The sequence below is a fragment of the Anser anser genome (assembly GCF_964211835.1).
Source record: "Anser anser genome assembly, chromosome: 3".
In the NCBI taxonomy this organism is placed as follows: domain Eukaryota; kingdom Metazoa; phylum Chordata; class Aves; order Anseriformes; family Anatidae; genus Anser; species Anser anser.
This window is the reverse complement of record NC_139722.1, coordinates 123,268,513-123,285,936: the sequence shown is the minus strand read 5'-3', so window position 1 is coordinate 123,285,936 and position 17,424 is coordinate 123,268,513. Positions and strand designations below refer to the sequence as shown.

Below are 17,424 nucleotides of genomic sequence, written 5' to 3'. Positions count from 1 at the left end.
CCTGGCAAGTGCCACCCAGCAGGGACCAGGCTCCAGCACCATGGCAATCGTCGCTTTGCTCCTCGCCAGGCTTTGCGAAGGTGAGCGGCTCCGCGGCCCGCTTCTGGAAACATCACAAATGATGGGGAAATCAAAGAGTTTGGCTACGGAGCCATGTAACCCCTCCTCCCCGTGCTCGCCAGTAAGAAGAAATTTCCTTCCTCGATGGAATAGCCATCAGCTATCGGGCTCAGCTGACAGACTCAAGATCTCTCCTCTGATTACAGCACACGTAGGAGTCGAGAACAAAGGGGGGAAAAAAATAAAACGAAAACAGTCCTTGAAGTGTGAGTTGCAAGCAAAGAAAGTCAAAGAAGAAAGTTATTCAAAGAGCCTAAGAACAAGGAGACCGGAGACAAAAATAATAATTTGGGATAAATCTCCCTTAGACCTCCTGCAACAGGTAGAACCTGCTGGCTGTTGGCACACGCATCTTTCAGGCCCTGAAAGCACACTTTGTAATACTGTTTTTGATAAAACACAGCTTGCTTTTAAGGTGAAGCACCTACTTCTGTTGTGCGAGGCAGCTAGCGTTTCGCTTCAGCTGCTCGTTCGTTTGGCTTCAGGAAAGGAGAGGCAAGGAGCGCCGAAGGGACACTCGCAGCACCAACACCGACGCTCGTGCTGATGCCATAAAAACCCAAAAACGAGCACGACACCATGGCACAGCTGCACAAGGAAACAAAGCTGTAGAAACTGCGCACGCATACCCACACATGCCAACCCAACCCAAACCGCAACCTCCGTGCCAAAAAGCTGATACAAAACCAAACCAGAGGGCGAGGCGCGAAGGGGGGCATCGAAATGCAAACGGAGAGAAAGCTTTGGGCCAGAGGACGCGGAGAGGAGCTGGCAGGCACAGCCCCGGGGAGCCAGCTTGTCACAACTGACCGAGCACCAGAAAAAGAAACGATGGAAAGGAAGATGACCAGGAAACAGGGGGGTGGACGTGGGTTGGGGAAAGGTAAGCAAGGAAAAGAAAACTCACAAAAGCTTGGCAGAAAACAGAAGGAAACCAAAACAAGGAGCATTAGAAACCACCAGCAGAGCTTCCCTGTGGCCAGGGTGGGAGAAAGGGTCAGCGCCATGAGGCACTGGAGATGTTGCACCGCTCTGCTCGCTGGCCAGCTCGGAGAAGACCTCCCTTACTGGTGCAGGGATGTACAGGACAGCAGCTTCTCACCTGCAGTCTGCAGCTTGCAGAAACAGGGACCACCGAGGCTCATCCCCCCCCGTGACACTATCCCGACCACCACGCGGGACACGGGGCTCACCAGCACCCCCCCAACAGCACCACTTTTGTGGTCCTTCCTTCGACATCTGACACATCAGAAATCCTCTTGCAACTGTACATGGGCAGAAACAAGGTGGTTGTACCCTCACGCCACAAACCACCCCACCACTTTTATTTTATTTTTAATTTCCACACTGCTTCAGAAGCGTAAGTCCTCCAGAAATCAAACGCTTTGCTTAGCAAACAGAGCATCCAGAGCTCTGCTCTGGAACAGAGCTTTTAGTTTTACTCATCTCTGTCCCCTCTCCATTCCTGTGCGTCTCTTGCGAGAATTACCTTATGTTGCTAAGAAAGGGTGGGAAAAGAAAATAATGCGTATTTTTCAATGGATTTGGTGAAGGGAGCAATTCCCATGGCCAAAGTTCGCCTTGGCAGCTAGGAAAGCACACGGTGCACCTTTGCCAATGAGCCACAAGACCTTGACTTCTGCAGAACCATCCAACGGGCTGAATCCATATGCAATGGCATTTGTAAAGGCTGCCCACACCCTTTACAGAACCGTAACGATACTCGGAGTTTGCCAAGCGCGTCCCTCCCAGGTTTAATATCTCCAGAGGATCATTTATTCTTATTCTGCTGGAGGGAAGGAAATTGAATTTTCCAATCTCTCAAGCATGCCAGAACGTGCAATAAAGTGACGGGGGGCTGAACCCAGCAGTCACGTTGCCTTTCGTTCCCGAGCTCCTGTTTTCCAGCCCTGTCCAGAAGAAGAACGACAATTATCATCATCTCCCTGCGGTTTGGTGGCCTCAAGGAAACAATTTTGTGGTTTCAATCCAGCTACCAGCGAAGCGAGTCCACGTTAAGAAAGAGCCTCCCCTGCACGACGTACTTTTGTTTGCAGCCTCGGGATTTAATTAAATGGGCAGATAAAGCCTACCTTTTAACCCACGCTAGAGGGTGCGCCAGATCAAGATTAGAAAGTGCTGCAAAAACAGGTCGAAGCAGCTCCCGGCCGCATCCATGCCACGGGCAGGCACCGTCCATCGCTAGCCCTCGGTGCTCCTGGTTGAAAAACCCACTTGCTGGCCCAAAGGCGAGTTCCTTCAGCTCCTCTTCATCGAAAACAGGACTGGGATTTTCTGAGGGTTTGGGCTAGAGTGCTGAGTCCACAAAGAAGTTCAAGTCCAGCTCCTTCCCTCTTGCTTGTATGCAATCCTCTTCCCACAGGTCTCTCTCCATGTTGACCGAGCAAACACCCTCGCAGAAATCCCTCTATCTATAGCTGCTTTTCAAGTTGTTTCCAAGACAGAAGCAGAAAGTGTAGCTCCTTTTTTTTTTTTTCCTTTTTCCATTCTACAGAGCTATTATTCCCTTATAAACAGCAAGTTCTCCAAGTAACTGAACAAAGCAGCTACTTACATGTAGTATTTTAAACAGTCATGTTTTCAGGCCAAGAAATAAACAGTTATATTTTGGCAACCCTTCATTTCCTGTCCTATTTGTGAGCAATAATGTCATGACACATAGTATGTCCCATGCCTTCCTCCCTGGCTCAAGCTCGCAAGAAAAAAATGTTAGCTGAATGAATGGCTTATGACAGCTACAGAGAAATCACCAGTATTGGGCAAAAGCGTGTTGAAAATGGAAAAGAAAAGAAAAAAAAAAAAAGATATTTCAGTGTAAAGGGCAAACTGCTACAGTGATGGGTTCAGTGTTCGGAGCAAGTGACAGCGATGCTGCTCGGCAATGGGAGGAGGTGGGACTGGGGGACCAGCACAAGGACAAATCAGCGTGAGTTGTGCCTGGAAGGGGAAAAACGCATCGCCCCGAAGCACTGCCACGACCCCACGCTGGGTTTTGCCCGCCCTGCCTTAAAACACACCCGCAACGCCCCAGGTTAACCCGGCACGGCGAGAAGCCCGCGGGGCATCGCAGGAGCCGTGCAGGCACGCTTCCAGCCCGCGGCACCGGGGCTGGCGCGGGCGAAGAAACCAAGCGGGGACGGCCCCGCGGTGCGGGTCGGGGCTGGGGGAGCCGGCTGGGCTGGCGCAGGGCTCCCCGGCTCCATCCCGAAACGCGGCGTTCGGGACCGCCACTTCCTCGTTCTCTGACCTTTTCCATTTAATTACTTCCTGTGACTTTCTTGGAACCCTGCATCGTAATGATGCGCCGGCCGCCTTCGGGCGTAACTGAATCATTTTATGCCTTCCGATTCGGCTGAATACTCCTACTTGTAACCAGAAATACAGCGGTGACCTGCCTGGGGGCCACTGGCTGCCCGCCCCGGGCTCTCCCACCACCTCCCGGCCCTGTGGCTTTAATGCTGCCTGTTCATCATCCCCCCTCCCGGCCCTGAAAACGGAGAGGAGCACGGAGGCAGGGAGGGAAGCAGAAATGAAGCCCGGGAAGCAGAAAGAGGCGCCCTCCTCGCAATGACAAATCGACCTCTAAGTATCGATCGGAAATGGTGCAGTCATTAAGGAACCGATGAGTCTCCGGCATCCTAAGCCCTATTTCTCCTCCCTGGTTTTGCAAAATGTTTCAAAACTCAAAATATTATAGTGATGTTCTCAAGACAAAAAAAAAGCCAACAAAAGGGGAAAAAAAAAACATAATTTACTTATTTTATAGCGCATCCTGACAGTGGTCCTTTTTTTGCAATCTGGCTGTTAACATTTGCTCACAGTGCACCCAGTGAAATGAGAATAGCTATGCAAATTAAAGCCAGATATCTAGGGCAAATAGCACGCTATACTACCATTGTTCTGACAGCTAGAGAAAACTTATCAGGAGAGCCCGTCCTTATTTCTTTTAACGCCATATATATTGAAAAAAAAATCACTTCACCCACCGCCGAAACGAAAAACAACATATGAGTCACTCGCTTCAGCAGCGCTATCAATCAATGCAAGACCGGAGGGGAAGGGCTTACGAAGGAGAGCGTGGCGTACCTAAAACACCGAACCGTGTCCCGCAACATTATGGCCCGGGTTGTGCCGGGACGAGCCCAGCGCTTCCACAGTGGCAGCGGCAGCAATCCTAAAAGCTGCTAGGGACGTGGACCAGCCACGGTGCTCCGTTCGCCCTGCTGTCTGCCAAGGAAATTGGTACCAGGAAGGGGGCTTGGCACCAGCTGCCCATCGCCCCCCGTCTCCTGCTCGGCTTCTGCAGCAAAGCAGGCAGGAGAAACACACCATGTGAGATCCTCCCTCCCGGCACACATAGGAAGGACACGAAACTAACGAGGCGGCACGTGCGAGGAGGATTTATTCTAATACGAACTGCAGCCTACAATTACATAGAGCTGAGCACTCGTTGCTCCACTGTTCCGCACCGACACTCACCTCTGCACCAAGGCCCGTGCAAAAAACGCGGCTGGGGCAGCATCCTCCCCCGAGATGGAGGCTCACGAGCATCGTGCATCGATGCCCACACGCAGCAAGCACCAGCTCTGGTCCACCACACGGAACCGGGTCTGCTTTCGCGCTCTCCAGCCCGCATACACGGACCCACCTCTCTCTGCTGTCCGATTTGAGAAATGAAACTGAGAAGCAAACCGAGGACCGGAGGGGTTTTATCGGAAGCGAGTCCACCACGTTTTTCCAGCCTGCTAGGTCATGGCAATCTGCGAGAGAAACCCAACTTTTTCTGGAAGAACCGTGCCGACTTCAAAATAACCACAATTTCAGAAGCTACATATAAACATGTATTTATAGCCTCTTCATTAAGAAGTGCCAAAAATACAATTCCTCTTAACACACGCGTTGCAGTCAGAAGCCATTTCCCTCGCCGCTAACATTTCTACGGCAAATCACATCAAAATAATCTCGGTGTTGTTAAGGTATAAGCGCAGCGCACGCCGGCAATTAAATTTTTACCCTAAAACGGAGCCGAAGTTGCACAATTTTTTTACGGTGCTTTACGAGCCCTGCGAGAAGTCCTTTCACCGCGCGCGGCACATCCTATGGCGCTTGGCACCAAACCAGTCCTGCGTGCGGTGACTCATTTTTCTGACTGTCAAAACCAGAAAGAGATAGCCAGGAACGATGTTCTGGCGAGGAGGAATAGCTGCGAGGAGCCGGCCCTGTAATTCGGCAGCAAATTTTTGTTAGGTTTTATTTTTTTTAAGGGCTGGAAGGGGGGGGGGGGGGGGCGTCAGTCATTTTGGAGGCTCGGGGACGGCGCATTGGGGGGGATTTAACAGTGGGGAGAGCTGGGAGCGCTCACCTATGGAGGGGGGTCCCCAGATCCTGATCCGGGGTGGGGAGGGGATATGGGGAGGGTGTAGGAAGGGGGGCTGGAGGGGGGAGGATTTTGGGGGTGCCCGGTGCAGGCAGCGGCCGCCGGTTACCGGATTTATGAATGCGCCGTCATGTGACGGCCGCCTCCTATTCACAAAACGGCGGACGGGGGCGGGGCTCCGTGGCCCCCCCCTTTTCCCCCCACCACCAAAAAAAAAAAAAAGAAAAAAAGAAAAAAAAGAAGCCCCACCGAGCCCCGAGGGGGGGCTGCCCCCACCCTGCAGACCCGGCTGCCCCCTGCACCCACCTCCAAGGCGGGGGGGGGGGGGGCTGCAGGTTAAGGGGGGGGTCCCCATTTACACCCCCCGCACCCCCCCCCCCTTTCTACCCCCCCGGGGCTCGTCGGCACCTCCCCCCGTCTTTTCGGGGTGGCCGCCGGCCTGTTTGTTTATTTATTTTTAATTTCTTTTTATTATTTTTATGAATGAAGAGGGCGGTATGCAAATGAGGGCGGCCCGGGGGGGAGCGCGAAATGGCGGATGTGCGCGCGCGCGCACGAGCGCGTGTCCGTGTGTCCGAGCCCGCGGGGGGGGGGGGGACGGGGGGGGACCGGGTCCCAGCACCGGGTCAACAAAGGACCCCCCCCCAGCATAAAAAATAATTAAGAAAGGAATAAATAAGGAAAAAAATAAGGGAAAAAAATAAGGGAAAAAATAGGGAAAAATAAGGGGAAAAAAATAAGGAAAAATAAAGAAAAAATAAAGAAAAAATAAGGGAAAAAAAAGAAAAAAAAAAGGAGAAATAAATAAAAAAGCACCGCGACCCCCCCCCCTCCCCCGCCCCCCCGTCCCCGCTCACTCGTCTGGGTAGGCGTCCTCGGTCATCTTCTCCCCGTCTCGGCTCATCCCTCGCCGCGGGCGGCCGGGCAGCGCCTCCGCATCTTCCTGCGCTTCACATGGCGGGGGAGGCCGCGGCCCGACGGCGCGGGAGGGGAGGCGGCGAGCCGGGGGGGGGGGGGGCGCGGGGCTACGGCCGCGCTCGGCGGCGGCGGGCTGCGGGAGGAGGAGGAGGAGGAAGAGGAGGAGGAGGAGGAGAGGCGGCGAAGGCGCCGCGGCGGCGGCGGCGGCGGCGCGGGGTGCGGGCCCGGGGGAGCGGCGCAGCGCCCGGGGGCAGGCGGCGGCGCCGGGCCAGCCCCATGGCCGCGCTCACGCCATGGCGGGGCGCCGCGGGCGGCGGGGAAGCGGCGGGGAGGCTGAGGAGGAGAAGCGGGGGGGAGCCCCGGCAGGAAGCGGCGGCGCTGCCGAGCGGCCGCGGCCGCCGGGAGCGGGCAGGGCAGCGCCGGAGCCGGGCGGGCAGGGAGAGAGGGGAGGGAGGGAGGGAGGGAGGGAAGGAGGCGGTGGGAGGAAGGAGGAGACGCCGCCGCTGCTGGCGCCTCCCCTGCCGCGGCTCGGCCCGCCCCGGCCCGGCCCTCCGAGCCCCCTGCGCCGCGGTGCCGGCTCGCCGCGGGTCTCCTCAGCTCGGCCCCGGGGGATGGCGGAGGCTGCGGGGCCCCCCCCGGGCACGCTGTGAAGTGTCCGCTCCTCGTCGTGCCCGGGGGGAGCTGCGGCAGGCCTGGCCCTGCTGCCGGGCGCCGCAGTGCGCTGAGGGGTCCGCAGGGTGAGGGGAGAGGCGCCTCAGACACTGAGGTGTCTGTGGGATGAGGTCCCCGGGAGGGATTTTCGTCCCTCCAGCGGCTTGGGTGTGCTGAGGTGACGGCAGGGTGAGCTCCCTGGGAGGCTTTTTCTTCCCTACACCTGATTTATGAGGAGAAACCCACCCGGCCTCGCCTCCCCCTCCCTGCCACACATTGGGAAATAGCTGCCCCGCTTCTGTCCCCACCGCCACAATTTCAGTTGTCCTGCCACGTCCAGGCCCGCAGGGCTCCGGTTCCTGAGGAAAGCCGCTCGCTGACTGATCCTTCAAGTCTAGGTCTGGAAGGGGCCTTTAGATTTTCGGGGTGGAAATTGTGTTTCTGCTCTGGTGGGTTTCAGTTTCCAAGCGGTGGCAATTCTCTTTTCAGGAACAGAAGTGGAAACTTGGAAAAAAAGTCTGTGGACTGCCAGTACCACAATGGAGGCAAGAGCCGATGAAAGCTTTGGGGCCTTCCGTATGGGCAGCTACCCCTGAGGAGCAGCAGCACATCCCTTAATATGGTACCAGAACCCACATCTTCGTGGTGGTGTAACGTTAAAGTAACATTATGTTTTCATTGCTAGAGGTTCAGCCCCTGACGCTGTGCGATGTGTGAAGAGCAAGCCCGCTCCCCTCCCCTCGGCAGCCTGTGGCACGCTCTTTTGGGTGCCAAAGCCACCATCCCCTTGCCACCCGTTCGTTCCTCTGCCGAGCACAGTATGACCCCCCTGGGCTGTGCAAACGCGTGCCCCCTTTGGGGAGTTATGCTGCTGGATCCGTCCCGGCTAATAATACCCCCCAAGACCTCTTTATTTTGGAGAGTTATTCAAGGATCCTGTGAGCAGAATGATATGATAAACATCTTGGCAGGGCTACGCTGGCAGTGGAAGGAAGTGTCCGGGCAAGAGGGAGCGGCTGGGGGCAAGGAAATGGCAGGAACGTAGAAGACCAGATGTAATGATTTGGCACACTTCCACCCATCCTTTTTTTTTTTTCCTTTTTTTCCCCCCTAAACGATGCCGAGATTACATAGGCTTCCAACTTCCTTAATATCTCTCATGCCAAACATCTCTGTGTTCAGCTGGAGCGTCGATGGGGAGCACAGCATTCAGCTGTTAGCCCCCGCAGAACCTGACTAAGGAGAGAGTTATGCCACGTGAAAAAACAACCAAGGTACAATCATGTAATTAAAAGGCCATCATAATGCATATACCCCTGAGGAGGACTGGGGTATGGGCGGTCCTGTTAATGCTGGAGAGCTCGGCTTTCTGATCTGAATGTATTTTGATGTGTTTTGCGTTGTGTATGTGGACATTTGTCACGGTGGGGAGAAGCCCGTGCGTCTGAGATAGAGAAGCTGAAGTTTTACTCGATCTAGTTTCTTGAGTCATTTCCTGTGGATTTACAAGATCTCACATTTGATCTCTGCTTTCACTGTCATGCTAATTTGGGTGCTGCTAAGCTGTTTATTCCTGGAACAATTTCTCTCACTGTACAACCCTCTTATTATTACGTATATGCTGCTCGTACTGACAAATATTGGATTTTTTTTTTCGAATATTCAGGTTGCAGTACTGGTTCTTGTGAGTAGTGCTTCCGAAGGGACTGATTTTTCTGAATGAAAGGGCTCTCCGAGGTGCGATTTCCGCTTGTGCATTGCACTGTTTGCATACAGAGATTCTGCTTACACACTGAACAGCCTTTCCCCGAGATGGGATCGTTATGGTACCTGCAATTAATTAGCCATTGGTGGCAGAGCTTCAAGACAGCACCTTCTGCGTGCTAATGATTTGCATGCCATGAATATTTTGCGCTTCTTATTTGAATGGAAAGTTCATTGTGCAGAGTGATACTTTATCTGTTGCAGAGAACCTGGTGTATGGACACTGCTTCTGTTTGGACTGAAAACAGACTTCCCTGAGGGCTGTTACACCTTTAGCTGAGACTAATTTTAGGTGAGAAGCGCTGGAATTTGGCGGGACAGGGTTCAGAATGGTGTTTACTGTAGGCTTGCAATGTAGCCTGTTGCCTTCCCATGTTCTTGCCTCTAAAACCTCAGAGTCCCTCAGAGCTGAAGTCTTCCACGCAGCTGAAGTAGGAACCTCAATATGAATATCGGTACCTTGTTGACTGTGCTGGTTTCAGTGGCTTTTCCACTGACTCACTCTGTGACTTTGAATGAGTGAGGAGTGGAAGTTGTCAGTCCTGATTCACTCCATCCTCCAGACAATTACCCCCCGCCCCAATAATTCTTTTGAGCAACAATCATACTTTAAAAACAATGATAACATCCGTGTTTTCCCCCCATTATAACGGCTCAGAACATAAGAGCTGCAGAAACGATCTGCAATGTCTGCAGTCAGCTTGAAAGCTTTCAGAGCTGACACATTTTGGTAGGTTGCAGAGTTAGGAAATACAAAGCTTTTTTCAGCAGGAGTGGGATTTCCGCATGTGGTTTAGAGAATTGTTGCAAGGATTTCGGGTAGCTGCCAGGGGAAGAGGAGTTAGAGAGCTCCTTGCAGTCTTCCCAGGATGCTCTTCAAAAGGACACCAAAACCAGAACAAGAGAGCAGAAAGGGACCCTTGCTGCCAAATGGACTGCTTCACCCAAAAAAACAAGAAAACCACCATTTTCTGGGCTTTTTTTTTAAATTTAATTAAATGATGTGTTTTACTAGGGACAGAAAATGTTCTTTATCTTGACAAAGCTTATGCCATCTCTTTGCTACTGCATGGATGCACCTCTCAGTACAGCTCTGGGATGCTGGCGGCCAGGGGAGAAGGACTGGAAGGCAAGAACGTGGAAGGAGAGCAGAGATCTCAGAAATAACCCAACGCTCACAGGTTAAATAAAAGAGACAACCGAATCGAGGAGCAGCTTGGTGCTTTCACCTGGAGGAAGGGGGGGAGCAGGAGCTCAGCCCTTTCTGGGCACCAGAGGACAACAGCCATGTCCTGATGGCCAGGATGGCATCAACCAACCCTTGCCGTCAACCAACTCAGTCAGCCATGAGTCCGACATGTGGGACAACCCTAGTTCCATTCACTGCTGTGTTCACTAAACCCTGTGCTCTCTTTCACCCTCTCCCAAAATAAAAGCAAGGGTTATTGAAATCAAGTGATTGTGAGGAAAAGGGGGCTTCTCAAAACCCTTTCATACCTACTGGGCTCTCTGATGTCCTCTTAATATATAGCAGTAAGTGATTTATAGCCCTCCTGACGTGATGGTTTGGTGTTTCCTTTGTGTGCATAACTTCCTTTTGATGTAAGGGGATGATAACAAACCCAAATTGTAATCTCATAAGCACATGACGCATTGTCTTTGTGGTGCAGATAGCAGGAAAATGCTCTGATCTTGAGTTCAGAGCTTCACCCCCACCAAATTTCACCCTGGTGACAGAATGGCATCAGCAGGCTCAGTGAGACAGCAGTGTCGGCAGGAGGGTTTCCTTCAGGCCTGGTGATGCTGGCTGAAATTTGTTGGGAGTCCTCCTGGAGCTGAGTCCCTGGTGTGGACTGGACAAGGGATGGGCGCACAGCTGCTTCTTGAACTTCTTTCACATCTTTTGGATGAGTGCCTGGGAGGAAAAACTGGTGCAAAGCCTTCACGTAGTACCGTGGGCTCCCCAGCAGAGCTTTGCTGCTGGCCGCTCCCAATTCAGCGTGCGCCCTGTCCCATCGCATCGAAGGACGAGCATGCACGAACTCTACTGCTGTCACGGATGTGCCGGTAACCTAGGGGGCTAGTCCTAAAGCTGGGCTACTTTTGGCACCAGGGAAGGGCTGCCCTCCCCTCAAGGTGCCTTTCCACCCTTGGGAGCTTCCTGCATTTATGGTGCAGCTGTTTCCAGGTTCTCATGGGAGCCGAATGAACAGATGCCAAATAATCTGTCTTCAGGGAGCACAAAAATGGATGGATGAGGGAAAGACGTTGGAGCTGTGCACACCTTCTTCTTCCCTCCCGGGGGATTATTTGAATTAGGCCTGAACCCCTCAGGAGCTTGACTGTAAGAAAGTCGCCTTCCTATTCCCAAAGTTCACTCCAAAACCGCCTTTCTCCCTTTGTCACACAGCTAATGGGAGACCATCCCTTCTGTATCTCCTGCACTGCGGGGCTCTTTGGTCAGCCTCAGCAGGTGATGGGATGGACCAGTGTCTAATTGTATTGGCACAGGGCAAAACCAGTATTCATGGCTTGACTTGCTTTTCTCACCAAGCATCCTGCCCTGCTCAGAGGGCCCTGGTTAAATGCCTGAGCAGCTCTAGCAGCAGGTTTACCCAGCTGTGACAGGTGCCCCCACAGGTATTGATCAGAAAAGGCTTCCAGAGATAAATTAAGCTTTTGAAATACAACAGCGAGCTAGTGGCTGGGTCCCACATTGAGAGGCTTATGGTGCATGGGGCCAATGAGTCGATCAAGTGCCATATGTACCCTGCATGTCTTCTCCTTAACTGAGCCCTGCTCAGTGACACTGACCCACGCAGTCCCTTACAGATGCTCAACAATATTTAATTTCAAAGGGTAACAATCCACCCTCTTCTCCAGGCAGCTATTTTTCCTTGTGTCAATGTCCTCAGAGCAACTCCAGCTAGGCAAATATAGCACATGGCTTATGGGAGCCCTGGAAGGACTCAGAGGTGGGGAGCTAAGGCTACAGAAAGTTCATGGTCAACCCAATATGCTGTGGGATGGCTCTCGCAGGGCTAAAGCCACAGCACACACCGAGGAGACGGGGAGGAGAGGTCAGCGGTCCTGCAGAGAGCAATACCTTGGCCAGCCATCCTCCGAGACGCTTGCATCGCTGCTCCCGAGAATTCCCATGAAAAATAATCACACGCTCCTTTTATGTCCTCGTAATCACAAACATGTTATGCTTCCCTGCCCACTTCTAAAGAGAAAAGTCATTAGTCACCCCACACAAATCTTTTGGGATGGCACATACGCTCCGGTATGTATCCCAGCTCTGTCTACAAGGGAAGGAGGACGCGCAGCCCTGCTCTCTGTGTGGTTATTAACAGGCGCTGCCATTTGCAGGAACTGGTTGCAAGTCTTTCATGTGCTTACTGCCAGCCGCATCTCCAGCAGCATTTGCTGTCGGGATTAACGAAGCCTGGAATTGCAAATCCAGGTTATGGGAGTTTCGGGCCTGCAAAGGAAAAACAATCCGAGGCATCGGTGTACTGAAGTGGCGGCTGAAGGGCTGCTTTTGTTCCTTCTGCAGTTAATACTCTCATGCTAAAATTGCAAACGGTGAGGAGTGGGGGTTAATTTAGGGGTTGTTGTGACAGGAGAATTATTCAGAGTTTGCTGAAAAACTGCAAATGGAAGCTATTCTGGAAAATGGGCTTTGTTTCCATACTCAGAAGTATTTGGTTTATGTTTCGGGGATTCTGAAGGAGACCTCCTAGACCCATGGCAGGTAAACATTTGCCTTTGATTCTGTTTTTCTCTTCAAGTCTATAAACCCCAGCATTTACACATAAATGGATGTGCTGAAAGCTATGTTTAGGAAGAGAGAATTTCATCCCCTCCTGCACGTACTTTTAGCACGTGATAATTGTTTGGCTGCAGCTTTGCAAAGTATGGCCAGAGGGGTGGTTTGTACCGGAGGAGGCACACGACTCCGATGGTAACTGCCTGATTCAGCCCCACCGAAGGCGGTGGCAGCAGGATCAGACCATCCAGCAGAGACCTTGTATTTTACTTACCATAACGTACCTTCAGCGGCTATGGCAAACTCCTGCCCCCCCAGTTTCACACATCAGAGAAGTCCCATTGGTGGCATTAGGAACACACGTGTGTGTATGCAAGGATCAGGTGCGTGTTCAGGGTCGCACGTGTTCAACGTGGACGTCAACCTCAGCAAAACTGTTTCAGAAAGGTTTTTCATTGCCCCGTGCTTCTGGGGACACAAAGACCAAGGTGCTCAGCAGCATCCAGACGTCTGGCTTCTTTTGCATCCCCAACTTGGCAGCATTCTCTGGCATTTTAACCATTTTGTCACCTTTTATTTGTTTAAACAGGTGGCTTAGCAAGCATTTTAGTGACTGCTGATATGTTTTTTTAACGTCAGTGGTTTTGCCTTCATTGTACCTATCACACAGGTTGGGCGCTTCCTTTAGTTTTCCCTTTCTGCTGCTTCTCTCCTGGGACATGTAGTGCAAAGCTCGTCAAGGAGTGACAGAACTAACCTGACCGCATGGCCTGTACAGATTGCCTAGCATATAATGGCTGCTTCTTGTACCAAAACCATCGCTGCACCAACAGTGTTTAATTTATTGCCACATAAAGTGCTCTGGATAGCTGTGACATTGAAAAGTTGCTTATAAACTGGCTCTTCCTCAGCTCTAAAGAGATTTGGATCTTCTCTTTGACAATTCTGGTTCCAAGAAAGTAATAAATGTGAAAGCTCTCCTAGAAGACTTGAGCGAACCGAGTGGTCTGATCAAAGGCCGGGAGATGGCAATCCGGATTTTGGCCCTCAAAATCCATCTTACAGAATTTTCTTTCTCATCAGCATTTTCCAAGTATCAGGGGGAGGCTAATCACTAATGAGCATCAGATTCTGAGAAAAGATAATTACCCAGGTCATGAATGATGCACGGCTACTTTTGATAGAGCTCATATGGTCTTATATACTAATCGCCATTAGTATCTCTCAGTGTCCTTGATAAGGACAAGAAGAGCACAAGAAATGAGAACACGAGGAGATGCCCAGGTGTCAGCGGGAGAAGTCAGACTCAGGAGCACTTGGAGTCATCTAGGACAGGAAAACATCTGCTGGAGCTCGAGTCCCTGTGCTCATTTACATGTGCCTAATTGTTGGGCTGTAAGTGGTATTAGAATCACCTCAAAACCTCCATTCCCCTGTAGTTTGCTATCAGAAAGGACAGAAATATATTCTAACATGTTTTTGAGACATACCAGGATTTACTCCAAACTCAGCAGAATTTTGGAGTAAAACTGACTGATTCGCGCCTAAATACCACACTGCTCATTCTCTTCCCATAGTTTATATCAGCGTCGATTAAAACAAAACCTTGGTGCAGAGCCACCCCAGCAGACTGTACACGGCTGTAAGCTTCTGCCTGGTGTGGCCTGAGTAAATGGGCTCCAGTGTGCATTTACACCCTAGGAAAAATTCTTTACGTCCTGATTTCCAAGTTTTAAAATAACTCTCTACAGATGAAACACATTTCTCGCCATCCAAAGAACTGTTTTCACCTACAAATATTTTTTGCTGCCTAAACAAGAGCCCTTTCCTTTGCACTTGTGCCAACATGCAACTTGGATAAAGAATTAAACTTAGATCCCTACTTATAACGCTTTCCCCCTACTTTTTTTTTTTTTTTTTAATAATGGCTGTAAGACATACACCGTCTCTCTTCTGAATTTTAATCTTTCTAATGAAGGTGTGTTTGAAGAAGGCACGCCCTTCAGAAAGTGTTTTGTGGTATCATATTTGCGCCTTTAGTGTTGAGGACCAGTTGCCTTTTCAATTTTAAACGCACTTTTCAGGGTCTTGCATCACAGAGGCCTAAATTAAAACACACCATAAAGGGGCGCAGCATATGCATTCATACTGGAATTTGCACTGCGACATGAAAGATACCCAAACACCGCATGTAATTTTGAAGATGAGCAAGGCTTGGCCTTTCAGATGTCCCACGCGAGGGAAGCACCCACATCCTGCAGGATTGCGAGCTTCTGAATCATGGAAGTCGGGTGAGAAAACCTCGAGTCCCTGCTGGCTTGAAGACGCGTGTGGCTGCAAAAACCCAGCCTGGCGCTGGCCGGAGCAACCCGGGGAGCTGCAGGGCTTGGGGATGTGGTAGATCATGCTCTTTGCCTCCCAGCTCCTCTTCCACGTGGTTTTCAAGGTCAAGGTCTGGTGGCTGCCTGTGGTGTGAAGGTTTTTTTGGTTGGTAGGCTCAGACAGGCTGGTGGTGCTTGGTGTGAGGAATTGTTTGCTTATCTCTGTGTGTGTTTCTTTTAATGAAGACTATCAGGGAAAACGTTTCTTCTCCTGTACGGTGGTATGGATGAGGAGCAATACCACTGGCACCTTTACTTCAGAAGGCGAGACCAGCAGCTGGCCTTTAACACAGCTCCCTGAAGGTGTGCTGCCCCATGAACCCAGCCATGGGCTGCACATCCGCGCAGAACCAGTCCTCCTTTCCGGGCCCAGATGGGAATTGATGCTGAATTTCTTCTCCATTTCCCTGGAGCTAAAGGGGAGCAGCGGGTGTGGAGGTGGAGCTCCATGCTCCAGCTGGAACAAGTCTTCCTCTTCTGCCTGTATTTGGAGCAGTCCTTACCCATGCCATACTGTTGGGAGGAGAGATTTTGCAATCCATTTTGAGTATCAGGCATCAGCAGTCCCTCTCTCCGAGTGCCGTGGTTGGAGAGCATCCTGGGCTAATTTTGGAAGCATGGTTTTCCCCTGTGTAACGTGGCCCTAAACATTAGCCAGTCCCCCGCGGGGTTACCAGGCTTGACACAAATGTGCTGGCCAAGCTCAAAAGGAAGAGGAAATCTGGGAATACTCGTTACCAAAAGACACCGCCTCCCTTGACTTTTTCATCTGCAGAACAATGGCTTACGGACGGTTTTGAACTGGAAGGTATTGTTGACCTTTTTCCTTTTCTTCTTTTGACTTTTGTTTCCTGTAAAACAGCCTCTGGCATCACTTAGCCTGGTCATCGGGTCCCTGGGATTCCCCTCCCAGTCCTCTCCCAGTTGTGCTCCATCTCCCAGGTCCCCTGCTATGTGAAGTTGCTGACGGAGGACATTTCTGGTGAAGCTGGGAGCCATGAATACAAGAGCTAATCCTCCCAAAGGAAGTGTTGTTTTTGTTCTTTTTACTTCCACGTCCTCAAATAAGTCTTAAATCTTTGCTCTGTGCCCGGGTAGGTCCACCTAGGACTTGCCAATGTCCTATAAATTCTGATTGACTCCCTTGCTGAGTCCGTGGAACCAGATGCTAAATCTGTCTTATTAAAAAAAAAAAAAAAAAGAAGAAAAAAAAGAACAATAAAGCCCTAATTGAAATATTTTGCTGAAAAATGTCACAGTGTAGTGATTTTTGAAACAAAAGCCCAAGAAATATTTTTCGCTTTTCTAAACTAGGAAAAGAAATGCAGGTGTATGCTCCTTCGGTCGGACTGGAACTGGCAAAGCCTGAGACGTTGTCCTCAGTGCCAGCTTTGGGGAACAGAGCACGTGGCTTTGTCTTTCTATGTGTATTTGTGTGTTTGTGGTGAATATGGAAGTCTCGGGAAGTTTTGTCGTGGTGTTAAGGAGCAGAAGGCTGTCTTGGGCACTCAGGTGGCTCCTTCGGTGCCCTCCGTAACCCCAGCCAAGCCACTGGGCCCCAATATTATTTTGACCTGCGTTTTCCTCTAGATATGACTTGCATTGCAGCACGCCCTCTCAACCTGCGATCCCACCCCAAGAAGACAGGACTCTGCCTTGCAGGAGACGCGTGCCTGACCCATCTCCACCTTCCCAGCTCTTGCTCCCTTCAGTTGTCACCCAGCTAAGTGCATTCAGTGCGTTCACACCCCTGCTCTCCCGGGTCTCCGGGGCTGTGAGGACAAAGGCACTGCTGATCCCACGCTGAGGGGTGATTCTCGTGCGTGCGATGTCTTTCGGGTGCAGGGTTCCCTGGCCGAAACGCGGATGTGCCACGTGAAAATGAAAGTGAGCTCGGCCACAGCGAAACCACAGAGCGGCGGCCGAGCCTCCGGTGCCGGGGGAAGCAGCGCAAGGCGCCCTAAGTTTTACATCAGATTTTTGGAGGGGTGCGAAAGGCATGGACGTGCCCATCGGTGGGACCTCTGTAAGAACAAAATGGCTTTGGGATCCCCGCTACCGAGGCCGATGTCGCAGGATTTCCGTGTGCTTGTGCTTATCTTCTAGACGAGCTGTCCTGGGGAGGAAAAGTCGGAGGCGCACGCAGGTACAGTGAGCGCAGCTGTCTGTTGTGGCACGAGAAGGAACCGCCGGAAACCCGCTGAGGAAGATGCAAAAAAAAAAAAACAAAAATGTGAAAAGGGGAAAAGGGGGGAGGGAAGAAGCTGTTTTTCTCAATGCTTGGCTGCCCTCGCGAGCAGAGTAACGTTGTGAAAGAGGCAGGTGGAGGCCGTCAAAATCTTCCTGTGTTCTGGGGATGCTGAAGCACAGGGAAACGTTGCTGCAGGACATGGAGCTTAGCGTGTGTTGTTTTCGGGAGC

The 17,424-nt window shown here is 51.5% G+C and overlaps 1 protein-coding gene and 1 long non-coding RNA gene across 3 annotated transcripts in view; one reads left to right on the top strand and one right to left on the bottom strand.

Annotated features, from left to right (window-relative positions):
• SPRED2 (sprouty related EVH1 domain containing 2) overlaps nt 1-6,847 on the bottom strand; it is a 60,819-nt gene extending 53,972 nt beyond the window's left edge. Inside the window, exons 1-2 of one of the 2 annotated variants that reach the window (XM_083828215.1) lie at nt 6,376-6,496; nt 2-5,360 (exon numbers count right to left, since the gene is read on the bottom strand). In XM_083828215.1, coding sequence (XP_083684341.1) covers nt 2-42 — 41 coding nt within the window. In that variant the 5' untranslated portion in view covers nt 43-5,360; nt 6,376-6,496. Of the gene's footprint in view, nt 1; nt 5,361-6,375 lie in introns of both variants that reach the window. The other variant, XM_083828214.1, reaches the window with a different exon arrangement.
• Nucleotides 6,848-6,921: 74 nt separating this feature from the next.
• Nucleotides 6,922-17,424, top strand: part of LOC310896211 — a 48,707-nt gene continuing 38,204 nt past the window's right edge. Inside the window, exons 1-2 of the long non-coding RNA XR_014581278.1 lie at nt 6,922-7,485; nt 7,577-17,150. This is a non-coding gene — a long non-coding RNA (uncharacterized lncRNA). The remainder of the gene's footprint in view (nt 7,486-7,576; nt 17,151-17,424) is intronic.